We start from the raw sequence: 17,642 nt of genomic DNA, 5'->3' as shown, positions 1-17,642 counted from the left end.
ACGGGGTCTCTTCTCTGGGGCCTGAGGTCTCACTAGGCCCTTGAAAGGCCTTCTAAGAATGAAGAAAGTGAAACAGCCTCCCAGGGTACTATGGCTAGCTCCTTCCGTCCAGTCCTGGGGTGCTGGCAGCTCTGCCCACGGATCTGCTATTGCTCTTGTGCAGGTGGTGGCCTTCACCGGTTACTTACTGATGTTTACTGAAGGCCCATGTTTAGGCATGAGCACAAAGGGCAGTGCCACAGCACACACACGGCTCTGCAGCTGATATTCTGGGATCAGGTCCTAAGGAATGTCATCATATTAAGGTTTTGGAAGTTCAGACAGACTCCTGATAGGAGGGAGACCCCTCCCCTGTAAGACACATGGAGGGCACTTTCTGCCTCTCCATTCCATAAACTTCTCCTGGTAAAGGCTCTTGGGATACATACACTTTCAAATATCCCTTCTGCACAGTGCCAAGATGGATAACAGTTTGCCTCTAAGTCAGTAGTTCTATAAGAAAATCAAGGCAATCAACAGCTAATGTACTAAATTTTTCATAACAAAGAAGGTAGGAGTGGGAGAGCCTGACGCTTATAATGCATGCACTGAAAACCCACAAAACTAAGTTTAGTCAATAGCTTCAGGATCCTCCCCCATTAATTAAATCTATTTTAGAGAGCTCCTTGGCTAAGGTTCAAGTAGATAGATCTGAAATTCAGAAGCCGGTCCTTTCTACTTTCTGGTATAGGAACAAACAAGGCTGAAGCTGCCAAAAAGCAGGGAAAGGACATTCTGCAGAGAAGTGGATGGCTCTCCAAAGAGCTCGTGTGTATATTCAAGAGCTGATTATAAATCTGTTCCCCCCAAACCCAAGAATCACAGAAAGTACTGTCTAGATGAATCATAATGCTCTTCTCAACTATGGAACAATACTTGTCACTTTATAGACATTAATTAGTCTGCTTGCCAATTACAGTAAATAGGTGGCTAGAGCCGCAAAAGGCTACTTTCTGGAGAACATCTAACAGCACTGTTCTTGTCAGGGGCAGATTTCATGATTGGCTTACCTATGGACTTATGAGCAGCTGAAGCCAATTTAAACAGTACCAGTCGAGCCACTGCGTTTGCTAATTAAAAATTACATTAATGACTACATTATTTTCCATAACAAATTTCTTGGCAACACTTGGACTACTTGTCTGATGGTTAAATTGAGGATAAATTAACTGCATCATCCAAATTCAACAATTCCTCTATGTTTCCATAGCTCAACATAGAATATCAACAGCAGCAAATGACTTACTTGACAAAGAGCCCAATAAAAGGTCTACACATACACAGGCTAAAAGCTCCAATCACCTCTCCTCCTCTGTGCCTAACCCCTGCCCCCATATCTAGACTCAAGAAAAAGTCTGGTCAGAGGTCCCTTGGTAGCATGAACTAGCATGCAGAGGGAAGTAGAAACAGCTAGACCCTCCAAGGAAGCAAATGTTTGCATGACTATTTCACCTCATTTGTGAAAGAACCAAGAGGGAACAAGAGGGATAGAATGAACGCGGTAAGAGAAAACCTCCAAGCTTCTAGAAAGTGCAATTTCCCCCTCAGTGGTCCATAGGGTCACTCCTAGGGAGAAGGCAGAAGGAAGAGACACCAAGCAAACAAGACAAAGAAGAGGCACCAAGGAGAATGAGGCTCTTAGGTAGCACACTCTGATAGCTTCCTCTCTTGATCTATCCAGAATAGTGACAGGGCAGCAAATAGATTAAGAGCTGTTCTTTCAGTTTACACATCTTGCAGTTTGGACCAATTCTGGCTAAATTCTTCAACTTTGAGGCTTCTCCTAGAAAAAATGGCTCTCCTAAGCTGAGACCTTTGGTTACCCTGGTCTGGAAGAAGCCAGAGACCTCAACATTTGACCCTTCAGCTAAATTGTAGGGTTTCGGGCCACCACAGTCTCAGGATGTGGGTTCCTAGACAAACACCAGGCTCCTTGCACCACCATCGTGTGATCCCCCCAGGATCACAGCCAGATAGCTAGAGCTCTGGGAGACAACTGGAGATCAGGTCCTCAATTTTAAGAGTAAGAAACAGAGATTTAGATTGGTTCAATTATTTTCCTCAATGCTATGACTGAAGAGTGAGCAAGACATCCAGGTCTCCTCAAGATTCGTAGTCCGATGGTCCTTTCCTCACATTGTAGGAATTCCTTGGGGTCAAGCAAAATGCCAAGCCATTCTTATTGGGCTTAAACTCCAGGGAAAAGGAGAGAGGGTGACAGAAGTGCATCTCAGCATTTTCAAGAAATCCAAAGGGCTTTCCAAGGCCCTCCATTCGACTGTGTTTGGACACCTCCCCTACAGATCAAGTGCGGTTCTGTCTGTTGCTTTAAAACCCTGAGAAAATGACACCAAAGGGAAATTAAATAGCCCATGGGAAGGCATTAGTGCACTGTCAGAAAGGGAGCTAGGTGCCTCCCAGAATGTTCCATGTGCCTTTCACAACCATTTCTTTGAATATTCACCTGAAATCGAGTTGCTGAAAAGACACCGTTTAGGGATTGTAATCATAATCTGGAGGTAACTGCCAAAGACACAAACAGAATCTCAGAACACTGCATTATATAAAACTTGTTTCACTATAAATAAAAGCTTAAATTATAATTTTTATAAGGTTAAAAAAAGCAACTTTTTGTTTTTGCTTTGAAGTTTTTCTTGGAAAATATTTCTTCAAAGAGGCAAAAAGTTCAAACAATTCAGTTCCATGAAAAAAAACACAATACTATTATAAAGTTTCACTATATTTAAGTTGTTTCAAATACATCCTTTTGGTTTTTAAAAAATCTTGCTAAACCTCTGTGGTGACTTCCATGATTTCAAAAAGGATTGACAAACTTTAGGACAAACAATTATGAACCAGAGCATCATTTCTTTCTCAGGCTACAAAATGGTCAGCCAGGGTCAGCAATGCCTGTGCAGGGGGGCAAAACTCTCTGCAGAAGCCCTAACACAGATGATTAGCAGAATTGGTTTACCACATGACAATCTGGAGGCCTGGCCAGAAGCCCCATAAATTCCACAATAAGAACACTCAATGCCTTTCCAAAAGAGCAGAATCGACACTTTTCAAAGGAACAGGAGATTCAATTCACATTTGGGCCTCCTCTGTTCTCACTCAAGGACTCTTAACGGTAAAGCTCTAGGTACAGGTAAGAACACAAGTATGCTTGATCCCTCCGGGTGCTCTAACACCCAAAAGTAAATGTCATGACAAGACCCAGGCTCAATTCAGCAACCTGACTAGGGGCCAAGAGTCCCCAGGTCCAGCCAGTGCCTCCAGACCCTATATTTTCATAGCCTCTGTGACCCAGGATGTCCTCCTTTTGGTATCCGGAGCTCCAGACAAACTCAAGACCAACTTCAACAGCAATTGTAACAGGGAGGGGAGGATGGGAAGGAAAACAAAGACTTTCCCAGCAGTCACTCCACCCCTCAGGAGCCTTTTAGGCCACCAGCATATACTGGAACGTTTGCACAGCATCCTATTTCTGTAAACCTGATAATATTTTTAAACATGCTGGAGGAGGAGACTCCATGGAAGAAGTCTGTGTGGAATCTTTCTGTAAAGAGAAAACTGTGCTACTTTTCAAAAACCATTCCTGATTTAATTGCTTCAAAAATGCCTGGTTTAAAAAAAAAATGCCTGCTTTTCTCCCATATGCTACACAGAGGGAAAATGTGTGGCATAAATTTGTTTCTCTCCAGGTCAAGCTCAGGACAGTTGATGCACATTTGCCATAATTCCACATGGGGCATACTTAAACTTGTCACTCTGGTCACCCTATGTTTCAGTACCACCAAACTGGAACCGATGACTTATAAAATGCATCCCAGATGACTTACCTGGAACATTGGATAGGTCAAGAATGTTTCCAGCATCCTCCCTTCACACGCGGGGTTGGCTTCGTACTGTTTTAAGAGTTTGTCGAAATCTCGGTTTTGCTTACAATTGGCAAGCACTTGGAGGCTGTACTGGTGATTACGCACAAATTCTTGATAAATGTTCAACATGGGGAGCAAAATATCAAACAGATCAGCTGGAAAAAAGAAGTAAACATGGTAGTTTTTCTTGGTCCTTGGCAAGTTATCTAAGGTACAAGGAGAGACTGTTCACTCAGTGGAAATGGCACAGAGTGGCTCCCAGCATCATGTGTCACACGTGCACAGGGCACCCTTCCAGATGCTTGAATGACTGATTTGGTAGAATGCACGGGGGCGGGGGAGGGGGTGCACAGAGCCCAACTCTAGCCCCAAATGAACAATGACAGGCCAGGAGAAAGGGCTGAGAGGGCAATAAAACAGATTCCCAGTGCCTAAGGAAGCTCTCAGGTCAAGAGGGAAATTCAGACAGGTTAGGCTGACTAATGTTGAAGTTATTTTGCTTTAATTGTAGACATATTAAGAGAAAATCTTTTATCTCTAAAGCATGCACTTACCTAAAATTAAGGTAGGCCAGTTTGCTATCCTTGCCTTCAGTCCTTGATGAAATATTTCATGAAGAAACATAATTGTTTCACTATAAAAAATTGAAAAATAATATAATCTAGTCACTTCTTTGTCAAAGAAGTCCACTGAGTCCTTAAAGCCTTAATAAATACATGATTTGCATGCCTCCCAGGGCCTCCAAATTGTATACACAATAATAACATGGATTATACTAGCCCTCATAAACCAATTTGTCTTTCAAACGATCTCGAAAATTCTGAGCTAGGCTTCAACTACTGGAAGCCAGTAAACACCAAATCATTGGCATATAACCCTCTTCATTATGTTTGATAGCAACATCTTTCTACTGTTAGGATTTAACACTACAACTGATAATCAAAAAATTAGTTATGATCCTTTTTCTCTTCAGTTTGATTCTAGATGATAACTAAGGGAAAAGACTCCCTCTTTCACTAAAATGAGTTTTGACAGGAAAGAGGGGAAAAGAATCCACAGCAAAGATTTGGCAGAACTCTACCATAACCACTCCTAAGACGCCCAAGATGGAAATGTAAAAGAATCCTCTGAAAAGGACTAAACCTACACAGAGATGCTATAAGGAGAACTATGCATAGAGATCCAAATCTCTACAAGGTTCAAGAAGAGCAGTTACCAAAGTAACTTTTGCTTTCTCCTCATTACAATTAATTCATTGGATTGAGCCTCTAAAGCCTTTTCTTAACTAGCACATCCTACACAATCAAATACATAATTATTCATGTAAGTGAAATATTCTGGTTTGTTGTAAGTCAAATTCAATTACAATAAACATCATTGGGAAATCCTTAACTTTTTCCAAATAGTCCATGAAACAAAATACATATGGCTTGAAGATGATAATTTGTTTTTCATTTATAGCAATTTTAACTAAGCAGTGTTTGTTGTTCAAGGATTTCAACCAAATCTAGTTTGGCAGATATTGGGGGGTTTTTTTGTATTTTTTTATTTTTTAACATTTTTATTTATTTTTGAGAGACAGAAAGAGATGGAACACTAGTGGAGGAAGGGCAGACAGAAAGGGAGACACAGAATCTGAAGCAGGCTCCAGCTCTGAGCTGTCAGCACAGAGCCTGACAAGAGACTCGAGCCCACAAACTGTGAGATCGTGACCTGAGCCAAAGTCTGACGCCCAACCGACTGAGCCACCAGGTGCCCTTAGTTTGGTAGATACTGTATGTTAGTCTTTCAACCTCCTTTCTATTCTCCTTTTAGGGGGACATGATGGAGAGCTACAGCTAAACTTCCCAGACTGCCTTGCAAATGAGGCTCTGAATGTAAATTCAGTTCCACCATTTGCACCAATAGGTGCACCTGATAAGACATGGAAAGTAGGAGAGGCCATCTTCCTATTGCTGAAAATCAGTCATGAAGATGTGAGTGTTTCAGGGGCAATTTCAGCACCCAGCTTCGGTGTTCTAGTTTCTAGGCAACAGCTTCCTAGACCTGAGAGGCAGATATGGTGGCAATGGCAGTGGCTGTAGTTTCCTAACTTCTGAATCACATCTACAGTGCTGTGCTCTTGAACTCAAAGCTCCAGGGGAGCAGCTCCCTGGCTTTGCTCTTCCAGCTCTTCCAAAGAATTGTATAAGCAGTGAAAATGTCTGCATAACTTAAGAGAAAATTACACAGTAATTTTGTCCTTAAACGTCCTTTGTCCTTAAAATGTCCTTCAATGCAGGCTGGGAGGTGGATGAAATAAAGGAGATTAAGAGCACACTTCTTGTGTTGAGCACTGAGTGATGTACAGAATTATTGAATCATTACACTGCACATCTGAAACTAATATAGCACTGTATGTCAGCTAAACTTCAATAATAAAATAAAATAAAATAAAACAAAGTAAAAAAAAAAATAAATGCATAAAAAGCCTAATTCTTTAAAAAGCCAAATTAAAATATATTGTAGTAACTTTTTGTTCTTTTTCTTTTAAAAAAAAAAATTTGTTTGACTAGAGTTGATACATAGTATTACATTACCTTCAGGTGTACAACTTAGTGATCTGACAAGTTTATACCTTATACTATGCTCACCACAAGTATAACTACAGTATGTCCCATTACATCATTATTACAATACAAGTGATTGTATTCTTTATGCTCTGCCTTTTATTCCCATGACTTCTTCATCCCATAACTGGAGGCCTGTATCTCCCTCTCTCCCCTTCACCCATCTTACCCAACTCCTCAACCCTCATGTGGCAACCACCAGTTTATTCTCTGTATTTATGGGTCCGATTCTGCTTTTTGTTTATTTATTTATTTTTATTTTTTTTTTTTTATTTTTTTTTCAATGTTTATTTATTTTTGGGACAGAGAGAGACAGAGCATGAACGGGGGAGGGGCAGAGAGAGAGGGAGACACAGAATCGAAACAGGCTCCAGGCTCCGAGCCATCAGCCCAGAGCCCGACGCGGGGCTCGAACTCCCGGACCGCGAGATCGTGACCTGGCTGAAGTCGGACGCTTAACCGACTGCGCCACCCAGGCGCCCCTATTTATTTATTTTTAGATCCCACTAATGACTGGGATCATATGTGTATTTGTTTTTCTTAGTCTAACGTGTTTCAAGAAGCGTGACAGGTTCCAGGGCCATCCACACTCCCTCCGATGACACAAAGTCATCCCTTTCTATGACTTTGTAATATTTGATATTATTTGACAGCTTTTGATGTTTTCATGTTGTTTTTACTTTTGAACCATGTAAATTTCTTCAAAAACAAATAAATGGATTCAAAATAAATAAATAAGTAAATAGATGAATTAAAAAATAAATAATTTTTAAGTAAAGCACCCAGGCACTCCCTTTCTCCCCTTCTCCCCTTCCCTTGTTTATTTTTTCCATAGTGCTCATCACCATATGATATACTACATATTTCACTTATTTACTATTCATTGTCTTCCCACATCAAAATTTAAGTTACATGAAGGCAAGGGTTTCTGCTCTGTTCACTGATGAACACTCAGCAGGAAGGACACTATAAATATTTATTGAGCAAATAAATTTGCTAGAGATTCTCAGGCCCCCTGTTAGTTTTGCTTCTTCCTAAAGTATGTCTGTATAAATTACATGTAAAGACCCATTACTCACTCCATCTCCCTCAGCTCATGAAGATTATCTTTCCCAACACACACACGCCTACACAATGACAAGAAAACATATGTCACACAAAGAAAAGACCCAGAAAACTAAATGCCATGATTCAAGATAAAGACATGTAAACTCACACAAATAATGAAACACAAATGATAGCTTTCTTATTTTTAATATCATAAGCTCATAAAGGTGAACTTATGATTCCTATTCTTTTAAGAGTAAAGTAAAAATTCTTTTAAGAAATAGAAATGGGTTTTTCACATGACTCTTTGATTTACGCCAAGACAAACCTGTTGAGAAAAATGCTGCTGACATCATCATGGCTGATGGGAGGCTTCTTGGAGCTGGCTGCCATTCGCAGGGGCCGGAGGAAGCCATTGACCAGGATGTAGAGCTGGTGAACATACTCCGACTCAGCTTCAACCATGGTGAACACAATCTGGTTTCTCTTCCTCATGCTCTCAGCATGAGGAGAACAAATGTAATCCTGCACAATGGTCTTCCATTTCCTTCTACACAACCATCCTCTCATGAAGCTCTGAACCTACAGAACAACAACAGAAAGAATCTCAGGGAGGTGTGAGGCTGTCTTTGAATAAGCCTGTCAGTAAGGGTTTTCATTCCACGCCATATAAAACACTGCTTTTTTGTTACAGCGCTAATGGTCCCATCACTAGAATAAATTGTGGAAGGCTTTTCCAGATAGCAGAAAAAATAGGATTTAAAAATAACATTTTTAGTGTCACAAGTTTCTTCCATATCTTAAGCTCTTTAAGACTGCCAATATGGACACCAGAATGTGATAATATTACATAATTAGTTATTAACATGTTAATAAAGAAATACATTGAAGGTTTATTCTTTAACAATATAAAATCAGATACTAAAAATTTTTAATTGTGTTAAAAAAGCACATAACATAAAATTTACCATCTTAACCATTTTTAAGTGTATAGTTAGTTCAGTAGTGTTAAATATTTCACATTGTTGCATAACAGATTTCCAGAACTTGATCTTGCAAAACTGATACTCTATACCTACTGAACAACTCCCCACTTCTCCCTTCCCTCAGCCCCTGCTACCCACTATTTTACTTTCTGTTGCTGTGAATTTAACCACTTTAGATAGCTCATGTAAGTAGAATCACACAGTATCTATCTTTTTGTGACTGGTTAATTTCACTTAGTATACTGTCCTCAAGGTTCATCCATGTTGTACCATGTGCCAGGATTTCCTCCCTGCTTACGGCTGAATAATATTCCATTGTATGTATATTTTGTTTATCCATTCATCTGCTGATAGATATTAGAGTTGCTTCCAACTCTCAGCAATTGTGAATAATGCTGCAGTGATCATGGGAGTGCAAATGTCTCTTCCAGATCCTGTTTTCAATTCTTTTGGATCTATACCCAGAAGTGGAAATGCTGGATCATGTGGTAGCTCTATTTTTAACTTTTTGAGGAATGGCCGTACTGCTTTCCACAGCAGTTGAACCACTTCACAATCCTACCAACAGTGCACAAAGGTTCCAATTTCTCAACATCCTTATCGACACTTAGTTTATTGTTTTTATGGTAGTCATCCTAATGGGTGTGTGGTGACGTTACACTGTGGTTTTGATTTCTATTTCTCTGATGTTTAGTGATACTGAGCAGCTTTTCATATGTATATGACTTCTGCAAAGATCACATGTATATTATTTCATCTTTGGAGAAATGTCCGTTGCCCATTTTTAAATCAGGTTATTTGATTTGTTGTTATTGAGGGTTTTTCTACGAAGCTTAAAAAAAAAATAAGTGTTAGACATCAGCTCATCTGACCCCTTCTGTTTACAGATGAGTAAACGAAATTTCATGGTAAGTCACACAGGAAAGATGCAATCAGAGTTGGCATTCTTTAACCTGCTTTTTGTTAACTCTAAGGATTCTCTCTCAGCCACACGGTGAAAACACATGTGAATGATTTGCAATGGAGATTATTTTGTGAAAAGAAACATGAAATATAATTAAAAATCGATTCTGTAGACAACATGATAGCCTCTAAAATTGATCTGAATTCCCTAGGTATGATTTGAAAAATAACAGACAAACCTGTACGTTTTAGCCAACAAATATTTACTAAACATCTTTCAAGTGTCCAGGTAAATGCTGGGGGCTAGCCAGAAAGGTGCATGTCATAATCCTTAACCCCAAGGCTGAGCACTAACCTGCTGGGTAACTTTGAACTCCAGTCCTCTATTTTCTCACCTACAAAATAACGGACCAAAAAAAATCTGAAGTGCTTGCTAAATATAAAACAGTTATATGATTATTTATTAGGGTGTGTCATAGCTAAGTGGCAGATTCAGCCACAAAGCAGGTTGCAAATCCATATATGATTGACAGCATTAAATGACTACCAAATCTCTGTTTGGTATTATTGTTACCTAGTCAACATATTCTTACACTCCTTATTGTTTCCCTACTATTTCACCCATATGGACTAAATTGTCACGTATTTAAACAACTGCTCTTCTGTCGCAATGTTTAAAATTCTTTCATTTACCTACCAATGTTGTCATCATACTATCAGTGTTAATGCAGGCATTCACACAGCTGTGATGCTTCAAACAATAAAAATTAGCCACATTTTAACAGAATTATGTGGGGGAATTTATATGCACATTATCTGGAGAAATCTAATGGAAAACTTCTTTGTCATATAATAAATTTCAATTTTTGGTTCCTTGAAGATAAAAAATTATGTTGATATTTGCCAAATCAGAATAGAGAAACTAATTCATTTAAAACACTTTTGTCACACAGACATTAGAATGACTGGGCTATAAAGCACAATAGAATTAATTTCAAAGCCTACTTAACAAGTTCAAAAATATATTTTTTAATTGCTTCTACTGAGAAACAGGAAGGTAGAAAGTGTAAAAAGCATTTATTTTATCACTATTCTTCCATTTAACAGAAATATTTTCAAAAATCACCTTCATCAAATTTTGTGTTAAACACAATCTTTCTGTTTACTTAGTCAGGTGTTGCCTGCTGAGCTGGTGTACTTTTCATACTAACAGACAGTTTCTACAAAAAAAAAAAAAAAAAATCCTCGGGGCGCCTGGGTGGCGCAGTCGGTTAAGTGTCCGACTTCAGCCAGGTCACGATCTCGCGGTCCGTGAGTTCGAGCCCCGCGTCAGGCTCTGGGCTGATGGCTCAGAACCTGGAGCCTGTTTCGATTCTGTGTCTCCCTCTCTCTCTGACCCTCCCCCGTTCATGCTCTGTCTCTCTCTGTCCCAAAAATAAATAAACGTTGAAAAAAAAAAAATCCTGAAAACTGTACTTCACTCATCTCTTTGTTTATAGACAACTTCATACCACTAAAAGGCAAGAGCATTAATCTTGTAACAATAACATAAACTCATTTCAATTCAGAATGTTTTGAATTCTAAGAAATTAATGGTGGTATTTCACTTTTTATTCCTTAAAAATTGAAAACACTTCAATTTAGTTCTTAGAAGCATTTCTGTATCAAACTCTGAGCAATGTTTCAAGTTTTGTTACAACTAAAGGGGAATAATTATGTAGCATATAAAAAACAAGAATAAGAAAAACATTAAGATGAAATAAAGATTTGAAGGTATATATATCCATAAAAAAAGTTCTATAACTGTGAAGCTTTTCACATAATGGTCACAAAGCTAAGTAGATGATTTACACAAGCGAATTAAGATAATAGAACTCAAAACCTAAAATGACATAAATCAAATACAGTAGACCAGAGTGAGTACCAGTGTCTGTTTAACTGCAAAAGTTGTACACAGGGGCACCTGGGTGGCTCAGTCCGTTAAGCGGCCGACTTCGGCTCAGGTCATGATCTCGCGGTCATGCCCCGCATCAGGCTCTGTGCTGACAGCTCAGAACCTGGAGCCTGCTTTGGATTCTGTGTCTTCCTCTCTCTCTGCCCCTCCCCTGCTCATGCTCTATCTCTCTGTCTCTCAAAAATAAATGAACATTAAAACAAATTTTTAAGTTGTACACAGGAATAAGTGACAGTTTAGTAAGATCTGTTGATCGTGTGGATGTTAAACAAGAAAGTAATAATGATAATAAAACAGAAATCTGAGATGTATTTAGTTAATAGTCTCACATGTTCAAAAAAAATCCCTTCTAAACAAGCACTGAAATCTAAAGCTAAAAGAAATATTTTTAAAATGTCACTTAAAAATACTCCCCTATACAGACAACGGAAACCAATTTGACAATAAATTTCATATTTAAAAAAATAAATTAAAAAAAAACTACTCCCCTAGGGGCATCTGGGTGGCTCAGTCAGTTAAACATCTGACTCTTTTTTTTTAATGTTTGTTTGTTTGTTTTGAGAGAGAGATAACACAAGCAGCAGGAGGGGCAAAAAGAGAGGGAGAAAGAGAATCCCAAGCAGGCTCTGTGCTACAAACACAGAGCCTGATGCTGGGCTCGATCTGACAAACCAGGAGATCACAACCCAATCTGAAATCAAGAAGGGACACTCAACCAACTGAGCCACCTAGGCGCCCCAAGCCTCCCACTCTTGATTTCAGCTCAGGTCATGATCAAGCTCCTGAGATCAAGCTCCATGTTACGCTCCATGCTAAGCATGGCATCTGCTTGGGATTCTCTCTCGTCCTCTCCCTCTGCCCCTCCCTGTCTCACATGCATCTGCACACATGTACTCTCTCTCCCAAAAAACTAAATAAACATGAAAAAAATATTCCCCTAAAATATGAAAATAGCACAAAATCAGGAGGTTCTACAGCACTTACTAACCCAACTTAAGAACACTATTGTCCTAATGTCTGGTTTTGACATCCTTTCCACAGAGGGTCCATAAGGGGATTCCCAGAACTGGAAAAAAAATCTCAAGCTGAAACTTTTCCAAAGTAGCCATACCTGTATCACTCTGAAAGGCAAGTCTGAGAGCCATTAGAACAGATATACCAAGGTGATTCTCAGCTCAGGGACAGGGGAACAAAGACATCACTACAGGACAGACAACTGATCATCATGCTTTTCCAAAGCCAGAAACGCCCAACATCCTACCTTTTTAATCTTCTTGATATCTGGATCCTCATCCTCTTGATTACTTTGGTAAGGCCTCATTCGTTCCTTGGTTTTATTAAGAGCGATAATCTATAACACAAAATTGGCCCATTTCATGATTTGGGAAATACCAGCTTATAGCCATAACTCACAGGAGGTAATGCCTACAAGGTAGCTTAGGAGGTCCTCAGGAAACTTTTACTTTTTATGCATCCTTCCTTCCACTGGTTCTGAGTCAAGGAAAGAATGAACTTCACACCAAGTCTGTTCAGTTATGTTGCCAACAAAGGTGCTTATAAGAAGCAATTGTGGAAAGTGTGAACTGGGATCTGTGTTAGGAGAAACGTTAGCCCCAAATTTGGCCCTGACTGCCAGTGATGACTAGGCCAAGGCCTTTGGGGGAGCTGAGTGACATACTGCTTGCCAATCTTGCCCAATGGCAGCTGCCTGTAATGCCCTGGGGTCCCCAAATGCAATGACATTCAGCCCAGAGCTCTTGCTTCCCATAATCAGCCTGCAGCCTTCCACACAGGTACACAGAGTACAGCAGGCTCACAGGATTCCTTGGGAAAATGGTAACTGCAAACGGAACTTCAGAGCCCTGGGGTTGACCCAAGACAACCAAGAAAGGTGAAAAGGTAAAAAGGAGTGAAATGACCCAGGATCTCCTTATAGCTCCAACTCAGTTATGTGACCTGTGGGGCAATTCAAAACCAGATGGCTGCCCAAATACACTTAGCAACAAAAATCACTAGCCTACTGCTCAATTGCAGGCTCTTAGAAAGGTAAGAACCTACGCAACCTTACCAGCAAGCATTTGAAAAGTTAAGAATCATAATTGCTTCCTCTGACCTGTCTTTACATTTTGTCACCAGTAACAAATACACACTTCTGCCATTTTCTGGCAGAGAAGTAGGAAAATAAAAGGAGTAGAAAATAAATTATGGCTCCTGCCAAGCGACCACTCAAGATGTACCTGCTACTGACAGTTTGGGGCTGCAAAATCTATATTCAGACTAAAATAGAACATAGTGAAGACAGATAAGCATGCCCAAATAAATATTGGGGAATACTGCTTGGTGCTGAGTTTCTCTTGTGGAGTAAATGCCACTTAGCAGACAAGCATCTGCTCTGGCTTACTGTGGCAAAGAGAGAACACAATAATTTTGTCTTAAATTACAGTGCCTGATATAGTCTTTTAAAATGCAGGTTTGCTAAGTTTTCTGTTGTTGTTTTCACTATATGAGATTTCAGGGTTGAATCGGGAAGTTAACAACACTAATGATACAGTGAACATGGTCTGCAACTCATCACCAGAGAAGCAATCAGATCCCAGGTGGAATCAAGCTTATACTAATGCTCTGGAAACTGGAGGTGATGTACACAGGCAGAAGGAGGTGAAAACCTCTCACAGGATTCAGTGCGTCTTGGAGGAAGGTATAAGGAAACAAAGAGGAAATCATTGTCCAGTGACTGTAAAAGTAACAAGAAAGTTACTTTCCTTGTAACTCAGGGCTGAGGCTCTTAGAACTTACAAATTTCTTGTAACTCAGGCCTGAGGATCCTGAATTGTTCTGTCAATGGGATACAATTAGTAGTAGGTTTCATCTGTCCTATCTGCTCTTTGAAGCTAAGAAAATGCTAATGCACCTCTAGTCAGAAAGAGGGGGGAAATCTTGTTTTCCACATTCCTCTTCAGGTCTTCAGTTATCTACCGCTTCCCACGAGTAGTAAATAACACTCGGGTACACTCGGGTTTCTATATGTGGACAGAGGCACTTGTGAGCATGGGTGGATCCAGGACCACCACTGAGGCTGGAGATACAATGACCATGCTCTGTTCTCACTTGGGACAATCTCACAATAGGGGGGTGCAGGGCCTCTGAAGTTCACCCTCAGAGGGTGGGGGTGGAGATGGAGGGAGACAGGAATTCCAACTTGAGGGAATGCCTTATACTTCAACTCCAAAGTGTTTTTCAAAATTCTAGGGGGAAGAAAGTTGAACTCCCTAGAATAGAGAAGCAGTAAAGTCTTCCTGACTTCATTTCTGGTCCTTCCTTAGTTATCATTTGGGAGTTTAATCTATGACAGATTCACAATTATCATTACTATTACAGTCAATCTAAAAACAGTTACGTTTTATAATCAACTTCTAAATATCTGATCAAATGAAGGACATCAGGAGCACAAAATAATTAAAAAGCAGCATATTACTCTGGTATTTTAATGTAGTGTATTTAACTAATTCTAACATAGACTAGATTTATTCTAACACAGATTAGTGGTCTGACCATGTACTCGCTGATGGCGAAGGAACCAAGTTTGGGATGAAAATTTTGCCCTGATAGGCCTTATGTAATTTTGAGGAGATGGCAATAAATGTATAACAATGAGGAGGAATCTAGTAACTGGGAAGTACCTCTGATTTAAGTCTTTCAATTTCTGTATCTTGATCTTCAAGTTGATGCCGGAGTTGGTTAGCTGCAATTTTTTCCGTCTCTACGATCTGAACTAGATGAATGTACTTCTGCATTAATACTTCTCTCTCAATCAAAATGTCTGCATAACTTAAGAGAAAATTACACAGTTAGTCAATGAGACACTGTTCTACGGCAGTTTCATATAGAACAGCATACAGTATATTTTAGAAAGAAACCATAAATGTAGTTTGATGGCTAACTCTGCTTTATGTAAATATTAACTTTAGGCTTGCATTTGGTATCATTTAACAATATACAATTTGAATCATTTTACATATCCCTTACTAAGCTAAGAGTTCATTTAACTCTACAGAATTTGGATCATTGCCATTTTACATATCCTTCACTAAGAGGTCATTTAATGATGGCTGCCATTAGCAATTTTGCCATGTAAGTCAGAAAAGTGCAAAGGAAATCTATCGTTTCATAAAGAAAAAGATGCTTCTCCTTTAACAAAAAACTGAAGTCTTGAACTGATGGTACACACTTGGTTCCCAGGGACGATACTCAAAAATATTTCATTAGCTAAGTGTCTAGACAATCAGAACAGGCCTGCCCCCAAGTAGAATGAGTGAAGCAACCATCAGAACAGGCACTGGCTGGAATGGACTATGGTGACTATACCGGTGACTACCAGCCCTGCTCGGCTGTCTTTAGGATCGTGAGACCATTAACATTTCTTTCACAAATCAACAGGAGCAAAATTTCATTCTAAAAATAAGTGTAGATTCTTGGGCCCTAACACCATCAGCCTCACCTGTTTCCATTTCTTTGGCCAAGTGTGTGGGAAGCCAAAACTCCCTCTTAGATTTTTACTGACTATGCAATTCTGTAGCACCTGGAATTTTGCCTCTAGATCTTGTTGCACTATTTGAGGTGGTAAAAGGTATGTTCTCCATTCACGTAATCTTTCCCAAATGATCTAATAATTGTAATAATTAATAATTACTATTTATTGAGTGCCTCAGATGTCCCATATATATTCTCATTTTATCCCCCCAGCAACCCCAAGAGATAGGCTTTATCATCCCAATTGTACACAAAAAGATTTTAATCTTCACAGAGGTCACACAGCTAGTAAGTGGCAAGGTGGGATCAAATCAACATATGTTTGACCCTAAGCCCATGTTTTGTTTCATTTTTTGTTTATTTATTTTGGAGAGAGAGAGAGAGAGAAAGAGAGAGAAAGAGAGAGGGACAGTGTGAGTGGGTGAAGGACAAAGAGAGAGGGAGTCACACAATTTGAAGCAGGTTCCAGGCTCCAAGCTGTCAGCACGGAGCCCGATGCAGGGCTCGAACTCACGAACTGTGAGATCATGACCTGGGTGAAGTCGGACACTTAACCAACTGAGCCACCCAGGTGCCCCGACCCTAAGCCCATGTTCTTAACCACAAGCTAAACTGTTTCTCTAATAAGGAATATCACAATGAATATAAACAAGAATGTTGCAGCAGACATGTCCTGAGATACTGCCCCAATCTTCTATTCACTTACCTCTTACCTCTTCGTTGAGAACTTGGGTCATAGCAGCCATGTTTTTACCACAAAATCTGCCCTCATGACTACATTACACTGGTCTAAAAAGAGGTAACTGGCCCAAGCTAAACCAACTAGAGTCTTTCTCCTTGGAGTCTGGTACTGTATCTCTTATCTGTTTGCTTGAACTGATATGATATAAACTTGGAAACTCTGGTTACCATTGTCAGGTAGCCGTATTTGGCCATATCATGCCAAACAAAGTGAGTCTGCTGAGAAAGAAAATAAGATGTTCAAGAAAACAGAGATAAGAGAGACAGAAAGGTAATGACTATCTGTGTTCCTGTCAACTTGCTAGTTTCTGGTTCCTGACGCTCATGTTAATTGAATATAGTTTTTACTCTTGGGTTCAGTGAGATATTAAAATTTCTGTCTAGTAAGTTCTCCGCAACCTCAACTACTTTGAAATACGTTTGTGTTACTTAGAACTAAAAGAGTCTTAAGACAATTCTAAAATCACAATTTTAGTTCAATGATCTCAACATCCTCAGCACTTACATCATGTGTGCTATTAGTGTTAGAAAAAAAACATAGTGTCAGCAATATTTTAAAGTCACTTGTTCTAAGAAATCACCCTAAGAGAGTAGAAAGAAAGGCTGTGTGAGTGGGAGGAGGTTAAAAAAAGAAGAAGAAAAAAAAGAGCAGAGTCTTCAGAGAGATACGCTTTTAGGAACTTTAAAAGGAGAAAATAGTAATAGAACATGAGAAAAGTAGCTATTATAATAAAAATTATGCCCTTTTCATCATTTTTACTAATTTATTACTAATATATTTATTACAAATTTATTACTAATATATCAAATTGGTATTAGGTAGCAAAACAGTATTTTTTTTTTCTCTTATAAAAAGTCCAGTCCAGATTGTGTGGATGAATTCATGCAGACTCATTACCCACAACTGTCTCCCTTCACTTCCAAGGCCTCACTGAAGTGCTAGGAAAATTAT

The 17,642-nt window shown here is 39.4% G+C and overlaps 1 protein-coding gene across 4 annotated transcripts in view; it reads right to left on the bottom strand.

Moving 5' to 3' along the window:
• RASGRF2 (Ras protein specific guanine nucleotide releasing factor 2) overlaps positions 1–17,642 on the bottom strand; it is a 241,081-nt gene that overhangs the window by 132,695 nt on the left and 90,744 nt on the right. For all 4 annotated transcript variants that reach the window (XM_045497080.1, XM_045497084.1, XM_045497075.1 and 1 more), the window contains exons 3-7: positions 15,100–15,247; positions 12,681–12,770; positions 7,905–8,158; positions 4,475–4,554; positions 3,882–4,075 (exon numbers count right to left, since the gene is read on the bottom strand). In XM_045497080.1, coding sequence (XP_045353036.1) covers positions 3,882–4,075; positions 4,475–4,554; positions 7,905–8,158; positions 12,681–12,770; positions 15,100–15,247 — 766 coding nt within the window. The remainder of the gene's footprint in view (positions 1–3,881; positions 4,076–4,474; positions 4,555–7,904; positions 8,159–12,680; positions 12,771–15,099; positions 15,248–17,642) is intronic.

Source organism: Leopardus geoffroyi, chromosome A1, assembly GCF_018350155.1.
Source record: "Leopardus geoffroyi isolate Oge1 chromosome A1, O.geoffroyi_Oge1_pat1.0, whole genome shotgun sequence".
Lineage (NCBI taxonomy): Eukaryota > Metazoa > Chordata > Mammalia > Carnivora > Felidae > Leopardus > Leopardus geoffroyi.
The sequence above is the reverse complement of the archived record's forward strand: the minus strand, read 5'-3'. Positions and strand labels throughout refer to the sequence as shown.